This window comes from Symphodus melops, assembly GCF_947650265.1.
Source record: "Symphodus melops genome assembly, chromosome: 9".
NCBI classification, from domain to species: Eukaryota; Metazoa; Chordata; class Actinopteri; order Labriformes; family Labridae; genus Symphodus; species Symphodus melops.
Window position 1 is genome coordinate 16664466 of NC_136699.1, and position 18829 is coordinate 16683294.

Consider the following 18829-nt stretch of genomic DNA (forward strand, 5'->3'; position numbering starts at 1 on the left):
AGAAATGGGTGTTGGAGAAAACAAGAAGTGTCGAAAGAATGTGAATGCATAAAGATGTGTGTTTGTTAATGATCCTTTTCACATGAAAATCACACTAAAACTACTGCAGTAGAGTTGAAATTAATCGATACTCCCAAGTATTCCCTTTTCTCGGCTAAACCCAGCTTGGAATTTATGACACCAGTATGTTACTCATTTAGATAAAGAAGTTGTCACCGCTTGGTAATGGCAACAAAGAAACCAAAGGAGGGTAGGAACTTAATGCAAGGAAATGCAAAGGCACAATGCTAAGAAAATAACAAGGCCTTTTTCAATATATCAACAGTTATCTCAGACATATTATTACAACTAAAATGACAAGATAAAGCTCACTATCAATAGAAATATGTAAACACAAACAGATTTGAAGTCATCATATGAACAGATTAACTTCATACCAGCTAATTTAGTTTTACATTGACATTCTTTTTAAAGACAACAATATATCAAACACAACCTCTAAAGCTAAAACAGACCATTGTCACTGTTTAATTTACCAACAGTGCTGGTAATGCTAATCTAAACTAAGCTAAGGGCTCCCAACCAACACTAACTCTAAATACATGAATTTGACCGCTGTTTTACCTCACTCTCAGAAATGTAATAAGTAACAGAATTTCCTTAAACTATGCCTTTAAAGGTCTGTAACTTGCACTCGCTTAAAGCCTGCTTAGTAATTAAAAAGGCTGAGTGGAGCAGTTGGTGTGATCTGGTCAGAGGATCTGTGTGTCCCTGTGTCACGAGTGTCTCGCTGTGCTTCATCCCAAGGTTGCCGCTGGTATCTGCTGCCAGGCTGGCTGTGAGCTGCAGGCTGCTGGTGGGAGGAGCGGGCTTTTCCTCTGCCCAGCTCGAGGGCAGGTGTGAGGAGGCTTACAGCCAGAGTCAAGGTTAGCTTGGGGAGAAGGAGAGCAGAGCCGTGTGGTTCGTCCGAGAAAATGCAGCAGGGCTGAAAGTCTGAGAGCGAGATTCTAGTGAACAGTAATAGAGCGAGTAGCTTTGATCCTGCTTGCTTTGAATTTTCTGTTTAATGGAGCTTTCTGTCACTTTCTCATTAGATTGACTGATTCTAAAAGCCAACCCCTGCTAATTCTGCATTAATCAGCTCATAGCTCAATTGCTTTTTTTGTGCGTCTTTTTTTTTTACTTTCTTAGTTTATCGCTGTCTGCCTGCCATCCTGCATGCAGGGTTTGATGTTTCATAAAAGGAAACTCCTTACCCATTCAAGCAGTGTCATGAGAGAATTCAGTGTGAACCTTTCTGTGAAAACTTTAGGAGATTTATTTATTTTAATTGAGAGTGTTCTGTCCAAGCCATAATACATGTAACATTGTTTGTTGCTACTGTAAACTAGTGCACTCGGGTCAGTTTGAGTTCACCACAGCTAAATTACAAAAAAAAAAAGTAAATTCACTGAAACGAGTGAAACTAAAAACGTCCTTCGAAGATTGTTTGCAACAAGAGACAAGTTCGTTTTTCATCACTCTCTCCTGCTTGGTGGAATTGTCATAAACGATCTACTTTAACAAATATCCAACGTCCAACAGCCTGACACGCACACACAGAAAGATGATAAACTGACAGTTTGTTTTTATGACAGAGCCAGGGCCAGAACATGTGCAAACATGCTGATTTCGCTGTAAACTTGTGTGGCTGTGTTTGTAGAAAGCAGATGAAAACTGAGACATGCTTGACAGGTTTGTGCATGGCAGTCGCTCAGAAGTCCATCCACGGCACACTGCAAACTCATAAATAACAGACCTTGTCATGCAGGCCATGCTGAAATCCGTCGTCCAGCATGCAATGTGCAAAGGAGCTGGCACAATTTAGAGTTTCACTGTTGGATTTATCTATAGGCTAGGAACAAAAGCTAGTAGAATATCTGGAATAAAAGGCAGCATATGGTGTGTATCACCGTGATGGAACGGCTTAGAACACCACTTACTATTTTCAGTGGGGCTGCGTGGGTTGAAACATGCTGTTATGCTTCAAAGGTGTGATATTTTTCAAAGTAGAGCAAGATCCACATCTTGCTGTCTCACTGTAAATTCCTTTGAAATGTTTTTCCACCTTCTGTCCAACAGTTACGGAGGACTCCAATCCCTGCAATGTGAATGACTTCAAAGCGAGGAGAATATTCCACGCTGTCTCTGTTTCTGTCTCATTATCAGCTCCTGCTCAATAAACACTTCCTTGTGCTCTTGTTGTTTAAATGACCGCTTTGCTTTAGTTAACTTATGGTGCATTCTACATTCACAGAGACTACTGCTTCAACTTATACACGCGGTGGCTATTAGCTCTTGTCTCATTGGTGGTTTACTGTATCGATGTTTTTCTTCCATAGGTTGTGACCCTGGGGAAGAACAGCCGTGGTTACCACTACATTCTGGCCAATCTTGTGAGTAATAACCAAGCTGGTTCCTTGGAGTGGCACAGTTTGTTTTTGTTTGTTTTTTTTACAAGATTGGACTTGGTATACGCCCTGTCTCTGAATGTGTATACATGATAAATGTATTATATGCTTTTATGGGAAATCAGGGAAACAGAGATTTGTTTCTGTACTGTATTTATAAAGGATGCAATGATTGTTGTTCATGCTTTATCAATCACAATTTGGCAGCCAGGCTGCATTAAATATTCAACTCAACAAATACATTGATTTTGGAGTTTAAATAAATGTTCTTAGCGATATATAAACAGCAATGAACATTTTTAAACGTCTTTGGAGGAAAGCCATCTTTTTTCCTCCAAGTCCATAGAGGGAAATGTTCATTTAGCCTCGATATCAGCACGAGCATTTAAAAGTGGAGGCTGGCCCTTCTCTCTCTCTCTCTCTCTCTCTCTGTCTCTGTCTCTGTCTCTCTCTCTCTCTCTCTCTCTGTCTCTGTCTCTCTCTCTCTCTCTCTCTCTCTCTCTCTCTCTGTCTCTGTCTCTGTCTCTCTCTCTCTCTCTCTCTCTCTCTCTCTCTCTCTCTCTCTCTCTCTCTCTCTCTCCCCCTCTCTCCCTCTCTCTCTTTCTCCCTGCGAGATCCCCTCCTGCTGTTTCGTCGACTTTAGAAGATGTGATTATGCAGCAGTCAGACACATGTCCTTGCACGCCATGACACAATGCCGCACTTAAAAAACAGCAATTTGGCCATAAAAAGAAATAACTTCATGTCATGGCTCCAAGGTGGAGAAGGGAATTTAAAAGGCAGCTGGAGCAGCAGAGGTTTTTCAAATGCATGAGATTATCTTTTTTTTTTTTTTTTTTAAACATAGAAAGCACTAAATGAAATTAGGCCAGCTGGTTCAAATAAAATATTTAGGCTTGTACGTGATTCTGACACAAAGTTGAAAGCATCTACTGGCAGGTTGTTTGTCATTAAAGAAAAGCAAAGTGTAAAGAGAAACATTCAGTGTAATGGCAAACACATGTTGCTCTTTCACCAGTCTACAATAAAGTGCACCTCCCCCCCAAAAAAGAGCAAATACTTGATGGTGCAACAGCAAAAGTAAGATTGAACTTCAAAGAAGTGTCACAAGTCCTCATCTTTTTCCTTTTTGTCTCATATCAGGGATTCACTAATGTGAGCTTGGACAAAGTCTTCGCAGGTGGAGCCAACATTTCAGGGTTTCAGATTGTCAACCCTGAGAACCCGATCGTGCAGCAGTTTATGCAGCGCTGGGAGCGGCTAGATGAAAGAGAATTCCCAGAAGCCCGAAACACTCCTCTGAAGGTACTCTGCTTTGTAAGGCCTTCATTGCACATGCAGAACACAGGGATCATCCGTCTGAAGTGCTCGCTATCTCTTCCTCGCCTCCTCTCATCCTTCTGTTTGCCTTTGTCATTACCTCTTTTTCCTCCCATCCCTTTGCCTTGCTTCCCTCTCAGTAATCAATATATCGATAGGCGGTGCAAGGCAAGGTTATATCGCTGCTTTAATTTACATCTAATTAAACAATGATCAAGAAAGAAATGGATTTTGAATGGCATTTAATTAGATTTTGTCATGGTGCAGTGGTCAACAAACAAGTGGCTCAGCCCTCAGCAGTGGAAAGGTCAAGCAAAGTTGGAAGGGAAGTGTGTGGGAGATAAAATCATGCGTTAGTGCTACATTTTCTCCCCACCTGGGCAGAAAAGTTTGAAAAGTCTCAGCTTTTTTAATCAGTTCAATCAATCGTTTTTTTTATTATATTGCCAGTATAAGAGCATGCACCAAACGGACCTGACCTCCTCGCAAATTTTGTGCAATGAATTGTGCAAATAAAGTAATATATAAGATCAAATAATCAAATTGAAATCATTCTAATAATGGTGGTTAAATATGGTTTTTATACAGAGCTGACCAACCTTTAGGTGCTTTATTATAAAAACATTAATCTCCCACAGTTATCTCATAATCTCGTGTTCTTGTCTCACCCTGTGTTCTGCTTGTCTTTTTCTGTACAGTACACTTCAGCTCTTACCCACGATGCCATCTTGGTGATAGCAGAGGCCTTCAGGTACTTGCGGCGCCAACGTGTGGATGTCTCTCGTCGGGGCAGCGCCGGAGACTGCCTAGCCAATCCCGCTGTGCCGTGGAGCCAAGGCATCGACATTGAGAGAGCTCTCAAAACGGTAGGAGAGGAGGGAAGAGTAAAAGATCGAGAGAGAGAGAGAGAGAGAGAGAGAGAGAGAGAGAGCAGAGGAAGAGAAAGTGGCAAGCTGATAACCAAAGAAAAGGCTGGGAGAAGTGAAGCAAAGATAGCAAGTGAGAGTGTGATAAAGATGGAAAGTGACAGAGAGAAGGGGAGAGAGTGCAGAGCCGTTCTCCTCCCTCTGCCCCCCTGATATCTGTTCACAGAGCTCACTCAAATCCAGGCCCTCATTACCATAAAACTACATCTTTTATTAAAGTGTATCCAGTTCATCATTTGATTAACAGACTGCAAGCACTCCAGCGGCTCCATAGACACGAGCACCTTAATACCAGCTATATGCAAAGTGATGGCTATCCTCTATGTCTGTGTGTCTGTGTGTGTGTGTCTGTCCCTCATGGCAGGTCCAAGTGCAGGGCATGACAGGCAACATCCAGTTTGACAACTATGGCCGCAGGACCAACTACACTATTGATGTTTATGAGATGAAAACAGGTGGGCCAAGGAAGGTAAGTCTGAACCTTGGCCTCCATCAACTCACATCCATCAGCTGTCAGATCCAGATTTAATATTTATAGAAACACAGCAAACAGCTGGCACGCATCAAGGTTTGGTTTATTACACATCCGAATCATGGAATTTGGCCAAAGTGCAATTTTAAATGAGTCATTGATCAACTGTGCTAATCTTAAAAGCTCGGTGGATGTGAGCCACATGTTCAGGGTTGCTAAAAAAAAAACATTTTTTCGGAGCAGAACAGTTCTTGTAGAATCCTTTTTCAACCATTTTGTTAAGTATTAGAGATGTCATCTGGGACCAGCAGGGGCTGACAGAACAGTGCAGAGTTATACTGATTGCCTTTCTCTCACCTCTCCTGTAGTAGCACTGACGAGCAACACAACCCCCACAAATCACACCCAGCCTGCAATCTGATAACTGAAAACTGTCCCTTTAAAAGAATGACATGAGCACAGATCTGATTCCACTGTAATTACCATTCAAATAACCAATTACTATAAAGAGGATCCAAGAATTCCTCTGGCTCCTCTTCAAAATGGTAATTCCCTGCAGTGCTTTCACGTTATAAGCAGAACCACATGATGACCTCTGGTTTTATTTCACAACTTCATCGAGTTCCAGGAGACAGCTGTGAATTACTCGTTAGCTGGATAAGTGTGGGTTAAGTCCGATGTGACGTGTGATTATTCCGCCTGCCTCCCAGGGCCTCTGATGCCCCACAGTTCAGTTAGCATTGCGCTGGCCTCAGAGCCATTCTCAGCACAGCCAATCAGAGACGGAGTGAACAGGGAGAAAAAGAGGTCAGGGAGAGAGAGAGAGAGAGAGGGAGAGTGAGAGATGGAGGGAAGATGAGACAAGCTGGGCAGCAGTTTGTCAGGACCTGGAGCCCCGCTCACCCCGCTGACAGTTAGAGGATGAAGGTTCTTAGCTGTGACTGTCATAAGTGATGTATGGGCTGATATCCGTCCCAGCTGCTTAGGGTGAGATCAGGACTTTGCCTCTGGAGCAGCACTCCATGACACAGCCTCCCCACAGTCCCGTCCCCCGAGCTGCTACTCTCAAATATCACTCTCGGACAACAGCCAGGAATAAACATTAAGCGCTCTCTCCACTCTGGCGGGTGCACTAACTACATCCCCAGTTTGTGAGCTCAGTTCTAGAGCTGTAGTTTGGCAAGTTTGCTGCTTCCTAGCGCCTCCACTTGGTTGTTTAAAAACTGTGCACTGTTGTACACCTGCCTGGCTCGAGCATTTTAAGATCTGAGACAGAAAAATGCATACCAGATGTGACGGGGGGAAACCTTAGCCGGCAACAGTTAGACTATTGGCAGCGACATATGCAACATGTTTCATCGTGAGCCAGAGAAGCCATTATTTCAGATGGGCAAACAAACACTTGACTTTAGTTTGACTTAAGCATCTGTACAGCAGAATGCACAGTAACTGCAATGGCAGGACTGTGCAGAAGAAATGTTGGAGCCACTGAAATATTATGCTAAATTATTAAACGTGTATGCAGTTCACAGGCCTGGGTATCAATTATTTACCATAAAACCTGGGAAGCTGGAAAGTGGGAGGGATTGAAGTTGTCTGCCGTATGCTCATGCATTTCAAGCTCCTGCACATTTGGCTATTTGAATGGATAAAACATGTATATGTTTCTAATATCTTTGATCGTGACACTTACTGCATGTTGATTGAGAATTACAACTCTGTTTCTTGCATGCTTAGTTTACTCGGCCCCTTCTGCTGCTTTAGTATTCTGCTTATTTGCTGCTATTTTGGTCAAACTTAAAGGCACAGACAGAAGGCCTCTAGGAAATGAAGTGCTGTTTTAATGAGCTCTGCATCATGGCAGTTTCCAATAAAAGTTTTCCTTGTACCTGCTGTATGCCCATTTACATTGCATCAAATGTTTAATGTTGAGGGCAGGGGTTTTTTTGTGACTGTACGTTTACATATCGCTCAGTTTTATATATTACAGAACAATCATACTGTAAAAAAAAATATAAAAGTAACCCTTGCTTTTTCTTTGCAGATCGGGTACTGGAACGAGTACACACGATTTGTAAATATTATGGACCCGCAGGTTTCCAACGACTCCTCAGTGGAAAATCGAACGATTGTGGTCACTACTATTATGGTACACTTTCCATGCAGTTTTAAATGTTTCACATATTCTGCCACTCAAGGTCATGGTGTTGATTCCAATGGGTGATACATTCTGTCCTGGGCGGGTAGAACCACATCTTTTTTGTGTTGCTTTCCATCCACTCACTACATGTTGAAACAGTCAATCCCGAAGGGGGGAGTGTTTCAACTGTATCCGTGTGGGTGTCAAAGCATTTTGATTTTCCATACTTCAGTGGCCTGTCGTAGCAGTGACATCACAATAATGGTATAAATGATAATGGTTGACTCCATCAATTATAAAACGCATACAAACGCATACGTAAGTAGACCTGTCTGTCCTCATCAAGTAAATGTTCACTGACACTCGGGATAGACTGGCCGAAGAATGACTAGAGGATCATACTGCAATGGTTGCACAAGCTGGGCAAAGCAAAATAAGCAGTATTGGAGGAGGGGTACAAAGGTGCGGTATATTTCCTGGTTATCGCCTCTCCAATCTATTTTGTATTGCTCCTACATTAGTTCTGTGTTGAAGTATAACTTCCAGGCAGTGATTTAGGAAGCATAATATTCCCAGGCAATATGAGAAACAAACAAAAAGCTTCACATTTATTGATTTTCAAATGGATTTCCTCAACTTAATGTTTCAGGCTATTGAATAGCTTCCATTGGAAATGTATTATGGCATTATAATTACCTGATGCAGTACTTCAGTCTCTGCAAACAAACAGCTTGGAATGATAAAGTAAAAAAAAAAAACATAATGAGGATCTTTGGTATTCATGCACAGTTAGTTTCCATTTGTATTCCAAGGCGTGATCCGGCATCTCTCAATATCAAGAGGAAACGTTTAACATGTCAAGATGAGAATTACAGTCAGGAGGTAAACACGTGTTAACTGGAGGAAACACTCAGTGGATCCGAGGTGAGGGGATACGTTCAGCACAGAACAAACAAACCATTGCTCTCCTACTTGCACTATAATTGTGTGTGGCTGTAATGACAATGCCTGCTCTCCCGAGCAGTCCTATTGTTTGTTAATGATGATGTGCTCAGTAAGAGACGAGACGAGCTGCACCGGTGTTTTTGAAAGAGGAGAAGGAAACTAGCACGCTCCTGCTCTCCTCATGTAATTATTTTATTTATAAAGACTTCCTTTTTCTTTTTCTTTTCGTTTCTCTTATTTTGCATTTGTAATTTTAAGGAAATAACAGCTCTTTAACTTTTTTTTTTATCCTGGAATGAAACAGCCTTTAAGTGCGGATTGGTGCTTGAACATGTTGAGATACTCTGGGCACTATCTGATCCCTTTCCTGTCACTGGCATTTACTTACGACACCCATCCCCATTCCCATCCCCACCCACCTCTGAGCTGACCCACACCTTGCCCACCAATGACTCGCAGCCCTGTCTAAAACTCATTCTGGCCTTCTGTCTTCTCCTAAAGACATAACAAACTTTGTTCTTCCTTGCCTTAACCCTTCCATTTTTGTGCCGTAGAGTTGCAGCCTTTGGCTTGAATGGGTTAGGTGCATTGGTGCTTGGTGTCTGCTGGCTGCCACGGCTTGATGAAAGCAGTGCGACCACACGATCTCGCTGCTGTTATCAGTGTTTATGTGTGCATTCGCGGGGCTTCATTTGTATATGCATGACTGCATGGATGGGATCATTGCAGCTTATAATGTTTTTAATCTCTCCGTGTGAGTGTGTGTGTATGTGTGTGTGTGTGTGTGTGTGTGTGGGCGGGGGGGGGGGGGGGGGACTGTGTGTGAGAGTGCATGGGCACATATGAGTGCATGTAAGCATATTTCTGTATTATTCAATGTGTGTGCCAGGGCATGGGAGTGAATAAACCAGCGTGTGTTTAAATCAACAGGAAGCTCCTTATGTGATGTACAAGAAAAATTATATGCATCTGGATGGGAATGACAGATATGAAGGCTACTGCGTCGATTTAGCATCTGAGATTGCCAAACATGTTGGAATTAAGTACAAACTGTCTATTGTAATGGATGGGAAGTACGGAGCCCGAGACCCCGAGACCAAGACGTGGAACGGGATGGTGGGTGAACTGGTCTATGGGGTGAGTACTGGGAGCCTCGATTTCGCAGATTACATGACAGTTTGCAAGGAACTTCAACATGAGAGGAGACCTCATTTTTCTGTCTTAAGGTTATCACCAACCCATTTTAAGCTCATCAGCTTTTGCCCAGTTCAAAGTCTAACGCTGTCTGTCTCAGCTGTGAGTGAATCAGTCGAATGCAGCCTCAAGCATTGGGGGGAGTTGGTGATCATCTTGAGACGGAGAAAATGAAATCATTTCTCAGTGCTGTTCATTGCAATTAATCTTTCTTGCTTAGCCTAGAAAACTCTCTCTCTCTTACAGTCCAAACAGAGGTAGGTACATGAAAACAATGAGTCCATATGGCAAACACACTGTAATCACTTTGATGAATGAAAGATTATATGCCTTTGAAGTGATTGTGTAATTATGTTCAATGTTTGATGTGTATGATGAATATGCCACGTTGTAAATTCACAGCTGAGAAAATCAGCTTCAGGATCAACAGCTAAATGGCTGCTTGCGGTTTGAAACAACAAGATCCATGTGTGTCGCGCTCCATGAAGGTTGAACCTCTCACATTAGGGAAGGGTCGCGCCGTGTTTTACATCTGACAGAGTTCTGCATGTTCAGGTTCTTGCAACACCTCAAGGACTCCTAAATGAATCCCACAACCCCACCCACTCTCAATCATTCTCCAAAGCCACAATGGCTGAACAGGGGGCCAAATACAAAATGCATGAGGGTTAGGATTCCTAGTCTGTTCAATTTCCCAACTATCAGCCTGCGAGATTGCTCGGTTTGATGTGCTATCGCCACCGAATTATCTTTCAAATGGGAAAAGTCCACTCCTTGCAGATGGAGGTGAAAAAAATATCCCCATCACGTTGCTGTCAAGTCCTTCCAAGCCTGTAATTTTACAGCAGGTGGGCCAAGACTAATAGTTTTGTACATTCTAACCTTTTGACCAGTAAATTAATTTGATTTTAGTTGTCTTTTAAAGGTTAGGCCTGAGGCTGCTCTTTATTGCTTTGTTTCCCTCGCCATTGATTGAGTGCTGCTTACGCCTGCACCAGGATTAAATGGTTATAGCCCTCCACATTGTCGTGTTGACAGGGTAAAGAAAACAGTCATGTTTATTGAGTCTATTTGTGCTGCACCGAGTTTGACCTTGTAAGAAACATTTTCTGCCTTGTGCTGCTTCAATCCAATCTTTTTCTTGATTTCGACATAAAAAAAAGACAATACAAAGAATTGTCCTTCACGGAGCGTCTGCTTTGAAGAGGAGCAGTTATTTAATTAATCACACGCAAGCTGCAGTAACACTGTCTAATGTGATTAATTATTTTCTTCTGCCTTTACAAAGAAGCCCATTGTGATTTCCAAAAAGGGCAGCACCATCTCTGTGGATGTGTTTTGATAGCAGTTTGATTGAAGCTGCAGAGCAAAAGAGGGAGATAAAGAGAAACAGCTTGGAAAAAGAGACAAATAAAGCTAATGCCAGAACAAGCTGTGTTTTGGGAATTCCAGTCTAGTGAATGCCATGTGAAGAAGTTCAAGAAGCCACGGTTTGCTGATCTTTAGTATGCAACAACCTTTTTTACTGTACAATCTGCCCTTTCAATTACAGCCAATTTAATGATAAAGTTACACTTGTTATGAAGACGTCATACAACCCACTACTTTCTTATTATGCATTTTTAATTAAAAAAAAAAGTTCAATTATTGAAACAGCCATATTCTCATAGCAAGTAGGGGTATGAATTGACTCTTTTTTTATGGAAGTGTATAAAAGAAACATGTTCTGCCTCGGTTGTTTCTTTGGGTCTTGATAAGTGAAAACAATTGGTAAAACATGACTAAAACATTTCTTCTCCCTCAGTTGATTTTTTTTCCAAGCTGTCTCTCTGAAAGTCTTGCAGGGGCATTGTGAGCGTTCACTCGTTTTTCACCTCTTAATGTCTCAATTTGTTGGTGAACTATCAAATACATTTTACAATTTAAAACTCAGATATGAATCTGCTTTGATGTGTGTGTGTGTGTGTGTGTGTGTATTTTGCTTTATTGCCAACAATTCTGTGTGAAGTGTGTGATAACATTGTTTTATTCTGCCCTTCCAGCTCCAGTCATACTCACATTTAAAATGACCCAATTCATTATACAGGTCATGACTAATGCTCGCTGTGCATGTCCCTGTTTCCAGAGAGCAGATATAGCTGTTGCACCTCTCACCATTACTCTGGTTCGAGAGGAGGTGATAGACTTTTCCAAGCCCTTTATGAGCTTGGGCATCTCCATTATGATAAAGAAGCCGCAAAAGTCCAAGCCCGGTGTGTTCTCCTTCCTGGATCCGCTGGCCTATGAGATCTGGATGTGTATAGTGTTTGCCTATATTGGGGTGAGCGTTGTCCTGTTCCTGGTCAGTCGGTTCAGTCCGTACGAGTGGAACCTGGAGGAACAGGATGAGACCAAAGACCCCCAGACACCGCCCGATCCTCCCAATGACTTTGGCATCTTCAATTCTCTCTGGTTCTCTCTGGGGGCCTTCATGCAGCAGGGCTGTGACATCTCCCCAAGGTGGGTCATCTCCACTAGCTCCAGGAGTGGACAAAAAAACAAAACACTACTGCTTCATTTTTTTGGACTGTAAGTGATTGGATGCACTTTTAATAAGTACACATTTCCTGTCCTCTCCTTTAGGTGCTCATTCGAAGTTAAGCTCTTTTTACATTTATTGCAGCTATTATACTTATAATTGAGTTTGTCACTTTGTGTGCTGAAAATACTATCAGCAAAATGGTTTAATCAATATTTTCCTGAGGCTATGAAATTATCTTTGACCACATTTTGAGAGCCAATTAAAGGCTTGGATTAGAGCACATTTAAAACAACATGTACTACTTCCCGTGCAAATTTGCTTTTGAAAGATCCGTCGCAGTGCTGGTGTATTTTACAAGAGAATTCTGATGGCCAAATAAATTAAGTACATTAAACTCAAGTGGTAGATCTTAATGCATTGATAGGCACCAGATGGCACTGTTTAATGACTCTCTGTCTTTCCTTGCCATCAACCTTCCTCTTGTAGGTCTCTATCGGGGCGTATTGTGGGTGGTGTGTGGTGGTTCTTCACCCTCATCATCATCTCCTCCTACACAGCCAACCTGGCTGCCTTCCTGACAGTGGAGAGGATGGTCTCTCCTATTGAAAGTGCTGAAGATTTGGCCAAGCAGACAGAGATAGCATACGGCACTCTAGACGCAGGCTCCACAAAGGAGTTTTTTAGGGTGAGTAGAAGAAGAAGGACTTACTTCAAAAACATGCACAAAGCATCACAAATTCATCTGGAGTTTCTTTGCTCTTAGCTCAAATGCAATCACCTAAACGGTTTTCGCTTAGACTCACCGCATCATAAACACTACTTTGCGTAAATGTACTTGATGAACTCTTCCTTGCAGCTTATCCATTTTGTACCTTCAGTTCAACATTCTTGACCTGTACAAGATTGCTCCAAATGAGGCATGTTGACAGAGAAGCAGTTCTTGAACTCTTATGACACCGACGTGAAATTTATGCGGCAGTACTGCAGCGTGCAACCTTGAGGCGCTGGGGCTGTCAGCAGAAAGTGTGATAACAACGTGGAAGACTCAGAGGTGATAAAAACAGGAGGCTAATCAAAGCACCCACATCAGGCTCAAAGTCTGAAGGGTCAGCTCATGAAATATAATTAGCCAGCCTGCCATGGCTGGCAAATTGGACCTGATGAAGAAGAGCCCTGCAGGTCAAAACAGCCCAGTCTGAATAACGGTTCAGATGGAATAAGCAATATGTCTATCGGCATGAGGGACTTACCCAGCAATTAAGCCATAAATTAACTCAAATCTAAAAGCAAAACTGTATTTGTATTTGAAAGACAGCCACATACTGTCAATGCAGAAGTCAAACAGCCCTGTGTATCTTCAAGGAGATCAACATCCTGCTGAGAAATGCAGAGTTGCTTTAGCAGGTGGCGGAGTGACGTAGGCAGTCATATCCTTTGCATTTACAGAGCAATAAGTAGAAAAAAAATTAATGAAACAGCACTCTCACTCTCTCTCTCTCTCTCTCTCTCTCTCTCTCTCTCTCTCTCTCTCTCTCTCTCTCTCTCTCTCGCTCGCTCTCGCTTTCTTTCTCTCTGTGATGACGAGACGGCAATATGGCAGTCTTTTATCTTAGGCTCCCTCATTACTCATCAGCAGGAGAGGAACAATTCATATGTTTCACAGCTGCAGCCTGTTGGCAGAAAGAGCTATTCATTTGTACAACCCCTGGGTTGGATTGTTCAGAACAACAAATGCAAAATCAAATCCATGTTTTTAGTGGCAAAAAGGACAAGATAGAGCCTGCAGAGTTTGATGCTTAAAATGGCGTTTTTAAAAGGCTGTTCGGTCTCGCCGTGGAGATGGTAGATCTTCACAAATGTAACACATGACAAACATGACAGCGGCACTTTGTTCTCTACAGCACCTTACAAAGCCTGTCACCACTGCTCCTTCCATCGGGGGAAGACGATCAGGTGTATGTACAGAGTGTGTCTTTGTGCTGCAGACATGATGGATACCAATTAGGTTTCCAGCCTGACAATGATGCCACTATAGGTCTGCAGGTAGGACAATCTGAGAGAGTATTCTACATAATGAGTGTCCTCGTTACATTCCCAAAGTCTTCAAATAGGAAATGACATGTGTGAACCACCATTTCAAGGGACTTTTAATTAAAGCTGTGCAGGGCTGACACGCCAAAAAAACACTGATTAATAGGAGTTAAAGTTCTATTTCAGATCAGTTTTTCTGGAAGTACATTCAGGCTTAATTAGACGCATACGGCATCAGCCATCTGGAAATTTTAAACCAAGTTTGATGTTTCAAACGAGACACATGTCACCATCTCTGCCACTCTCCAAAAACTTTAAATTCGTAATGATTTCACCTGGTTCATCCAAAGCTGCCTGAAAAAGCACTTGCATTGCGTATTGGTAGAAACAATAAAATACTTTTAAAGTAGAAGTTATGATATGGCACCATAAACTTGCCTTTCAAAAAGTTGTTAAGTTGGTAGTTTTCATTTTTTCCAATCAGTTATATTATCTCATCTTCTTCTGTGGTATTATATTTTCCTCAAGGTCGATATTGTGTTGCATCTGCTGATAAACTGACAGTTTTGACATACGGCTTATTATCTGACAGTGACAGTTTTCACATTAAGGAGAGTGTCTTCATCTGCAGGGGGAGTGAGGAGAAACTGTGGAGGAGTTTTTGAAAAAGAGGTGTTAGAGTAGATCCCCTTTGAAAGTCTTCAGTCTGCTTTTCACAACCAAGTAGGACAGCTGGCCGGGGAAAGCAGCTACGTGTCCACTGAGAGTCTCTGTGGCTCTAGGCGCTTGGCAGTGCGACTCAACCCGCACTTGTCTCCTCTATCCTCAGACTACCCTGACTGTTTGGATGCTCTGTCCTCCTCTGTCTTCGGTCTGTCTTTGGCTTTACATTGAGACGACGTGAGATAGCTTCAAGCTTTGTGCCGCTTTTCTCTCAACATAGCAGCTGTCATGTGCCGCTGCACAACTGCGGTTTGTTTCATTACTTCAGTTCCCTCCATGGGTCTCTTCCTGCATTCCTTTAAATATTTGTGTTTTGGGTGATTAGAAAATGATGAGATGTACTAGCAGGGCCATGTCTGTCCTCTTGATGTGGTTTTGTTCCATCACACGGCTTGCCTCACTCACACATAGATATGTACATTGAAAGAGAAGCTAGATGGTACTAATGGCTGAGATGATGAAATGGGCTGATGTGGCTGTTTAATTACGTGTAAAGACCGGGGTGAGACCATCAAAGACAACCACATTCCTGTCCCATCATGCACCTCATTAAACAGCGTAACAATGAAAGAATGATAATTGCACTGAGAAATGAGAGCACAGCGTTGTTTTCGGTTCCCCTCAAAAGATTATACATTACCTGAAGCCCTGATGGAAAACATCGTGCATCTTGCCGATGTGCACGTGTGCAGAAGATGGGAACAACAGCTTGAGTGCAGTCGCCAATACATTTCACCAAGCATGACAATCGATTTTACATCTCAGCTATTGTGACACGGACACTATAGCTTCTCCATGTTCAAACACAGTTTTTAATAAGTGGCTTTTTTTTATGTAGAGCAGACCTGCATTAGGCCACGGTAGCATGAAGAGGAGATTTATGCAAGAAATCTTTAGGTTGCCCTGCAATCTGCAATCGTATGCAGCACATTGTTCCACAATTCCCCCAGCCCTTGTCACTATATGGTTCAGTTCAGATCTGAGTGAAGGGGAGGCTCCTATAAAGATTAGAGGCTGTTTGCATAAAAGAGAAAGCTGACAAAAGCGATGATAGACTAAAGCGAGATAGGCGCAACCTCTGAGGGAATGTACTGTCCTCGGAGGGCCTTGTCGAACTTTAGATGAGTGGCAACAGAAGGCACGAGCGCTGCCAATGGAGTCCAGCTTCAAGCATCAAAGACGAGCGATTGGTATTCAGGGCGCAGCATGTGTCACTTCAATGACAAAGTACTCCCCCAGAGCCTCAACTTTCATTTCTGCATTCTTGAGATACAGATAGTCCTGACTTACAGGATATTTGGGGGGAAACTGGTGATGTCCACAAACAAAGTGAGAGGAAAGTAAAGAAGAAGGAAATGTAGTGGCAGGTGTTTGAAGATGTTTTTCAGATACAAGTGGCGAAGCACATGTTGGAGAGGTATAATGAAAGCAGCCTGTGACGACAAAGAGAGAATACTAAACATGCTGTATAGGTCGGGGGTTGGGAAGAGGCCTGGAAATGCTGAATAACACTGAATCAATACAGATTGAGAGGTTCTTTAAAATGGAGAGGGCAATTTCTTTGACTGGACTTGAATCCCTTGTCCCTCCTCAGACATTTTAAAAACATTGTTGGAGACCTCTAAAAAGCAAAATCTTTAATTTCTGCATTTACTTATTTTAATCAACAACAGACCCCTCTTTGTGTCTTACAACTTTCCTGTGAAAAACATTAAAGGTCCCATATTATTCCCTTTTTGGGCATAGTATATCTAATTTATGTGTCTACTAAAGGGCTAACGTTGAAATAAAGCGTTGGTTTTACTGCTGCTCTATGCAAGCCTTTCTCCCGCTCCCACGCTCAGGGTCCCCACATGTGCCAAGTCTGACCTGGTTGGTTGGCCGATCTGCACTGTTTTAATTGGTCAGTCGTTTTGCACGTTTCTCTGAGACGTCCCGCCCCTTTTATCATATTGAGAATGCAAACGGTTGCTCTGAGCGGAGCGGCATAAGCTTGTGCTTGCTACAACAAAGCCAGAATATGGGACCTTTAAAGTTGAAAGTTTAAAGTTAGTGTTGTTTATAAAGTTTCTTTCTGCTGCCCCCTAGTGACAAGAAATACATCATCACAAATTGGAGAAAAACGTTAACACAATATATTATATGCATGCATCTCTTCTGTCACATAGCAGATGCTTGTACGGTACCTATAATTGAAGGACCCTGGTGTTCAGTAACCTTCATTTGTATGTGCATGCATTATTGCAGCTGAGTGCCGGTTTGTGCCGGTCTGCATGTGATTCACCTGATGATGTAAAGGCCCTTCCACAACCAGTCTTCCACTGCCTCCTCTCTTGCTAAAGGCAAGTCCTGCTCTCTTTATCCCACAACTTAGGTCAACAGTCTGGATAAACAGCGCTGAGTCTTCTCTGTTATAAGAAAGCAGGAAACTCACTGTTTCAGACGGATTCAAAGAGGAACACCTACACAGATGATGTAACCGTGTCTCTTTGGTAGGAGGCTGGCAGAGATCCACTATTTTGGTACTTCATTATGAACACAGCAACATTGTGAGTGCTTTCCATTAATTGAAGACGTTTAAAGGAGGAGGACGGCGCAGTTTAGACCGACATATACTTCTTTCCTTCTTCTGTCTATGATGGCATTCAAATGTGGCCACTCCCTGTTAGCTCATTTAGAGTACAGCATTATCGCCTAACAAGGCCATTATATGGTGTGAAGTAGAGCCACATCTGTAAAGCTGTATTTATGGCTGTATATAATTGCTCAACAAATCGTCTGTTCATTGATGATGGACTTGTGCAGTCATTATTCTGTAATTGAATTTTAAATGACCACCATAGACCAGAATGTGAATGATTACATTTTAAAGGAGATGAGAGCAGAATCTCCAATGCACAGTGGTATGTATGTGTGTGTGTGTGTGTGTGTGTGTGTGTGTGTGTGTGTGTGTGTGTGTGTGTAGGTGTGTGTGTGTGTGTGTAGGTGTGTGTGTGTGTGTGTGTGTGTGTGTGTGTGTGTGTGTGTTTTCTTTGAGTATGCATGCTTGTGTGCAAGAAGTCAATAATCAAACATGTCTCTTTCCCTGCTGGGCCTTCTCACTGTGTCTTGTTTTTTTTCTCTCTCTCTCTATCAGAATCTGGCTGCTGACTTTAGTTGCGGTGGTATCGGCCTATTTAGGTTTTGGTCGCACTTTGCCTCGGCTCTGATATTGATGAATTGACTTCATAAAGCACTGAGGCAGCACACTCTGTCGACAGTAATCAATGGCCATATCCATTCTTTTCTCTTCATTTGAGGTGGTATCTGGAGCTTTACCATCGCCAAGCAGATGGACCCCCGAGTCTTTGGGGAAATTGTCCTCTAAAACTAGTGTCCTTTCCATGAGGTCTGACACATGCAAATTGAACACATTTAACAAGATAGTCAACCACAGTATCACATCTAAGTCCGACTGTCCTCCACCAACCCCCTACTATTCATTGTATTTGCATTCAAGTAAAATGGCCGTTGTCCCAACCTCAAGGCTTTTCATCTGAGCAGGGAACATTCATCATGCAGACGTTTAATTTGTGTTATGTTGCTGTCTCATCTCATCCTCACCCTCTGCCTGATGCTCTGTGACAGATGCCTACAAACTGTCTGTATATGCTTACATGACGCCAGTAAAGCACTTTCACTAGGTCAAGGTTAATGCTTCTGTATATTAATAGAAGTGCATTAGAGATGAATTTGTTTTTGTTAAGGGGGCTTTTACCGTTTCGGACAGTGGTGAGTCCGCATACTCATTAGTATATTTGGCCACGTTCAGCCATCGTGCTCAGTATTCATAAGCAGTTATCAAAGTTCACTTCATATAAAACTTTTTACAACAGTGCTTTACAGTAGAGGGCTATGTTTTATTTGAATTATTCCTGGTGGACAGAATGATCTGATAATACCAGTGAGAGCTACTTTTTAGAATCTATTACATTACACATAATTTTTTTTCTCAATAATGGATATTAAGTCCATAAAACATCAGTATATAAACATGTCATCAGTGTAACAGAAAAAAAATCCCCTGGATTTATTTTTAGTTCAGTACTTAAGTTTTTGCAGAAAAAT

General features: G+C 42.2%; 1 protein-coding gene across 1 annotated transcript in view; it reads left to right on the forward strand.

Moving 5' to 3' along the window:
• Positions 1-18829, forward strand: part of gria3b (glutamate receptor, ionotropic, AMPA 3b) — a 119371-nt gene that overhangs the window by 89927 nt on the left and 10615 nt on the right. Inside the window, exons 7-14 of the mRNA XM_079351745.1 lie at positions 2382-2435; positions 3594-3755; positions 4469-4636; positions 5061-5165; positions 7213-7317; positions 9184-9390; positions 11573-11946; positions 12455-12653. Of these exons, the coding sequence (XP_079207871.1) occupies positions 2382-2435; positions 3594-3755; positions 4469-4636; positions 5061-5165; positions 7213-7317; positions 9184-9390; positions 11573-11946; positions 12455-12653 (1374 nt within the window). The remainder of the gene's footprint in view (positions 1-2381; positions 2436-3593; positions 3756-4468; positions 4637-5060; positions 5166-7212; positions 7318-9183; positions 9391-11572; positions 11947-12454; positions 12654-18829) is intronic.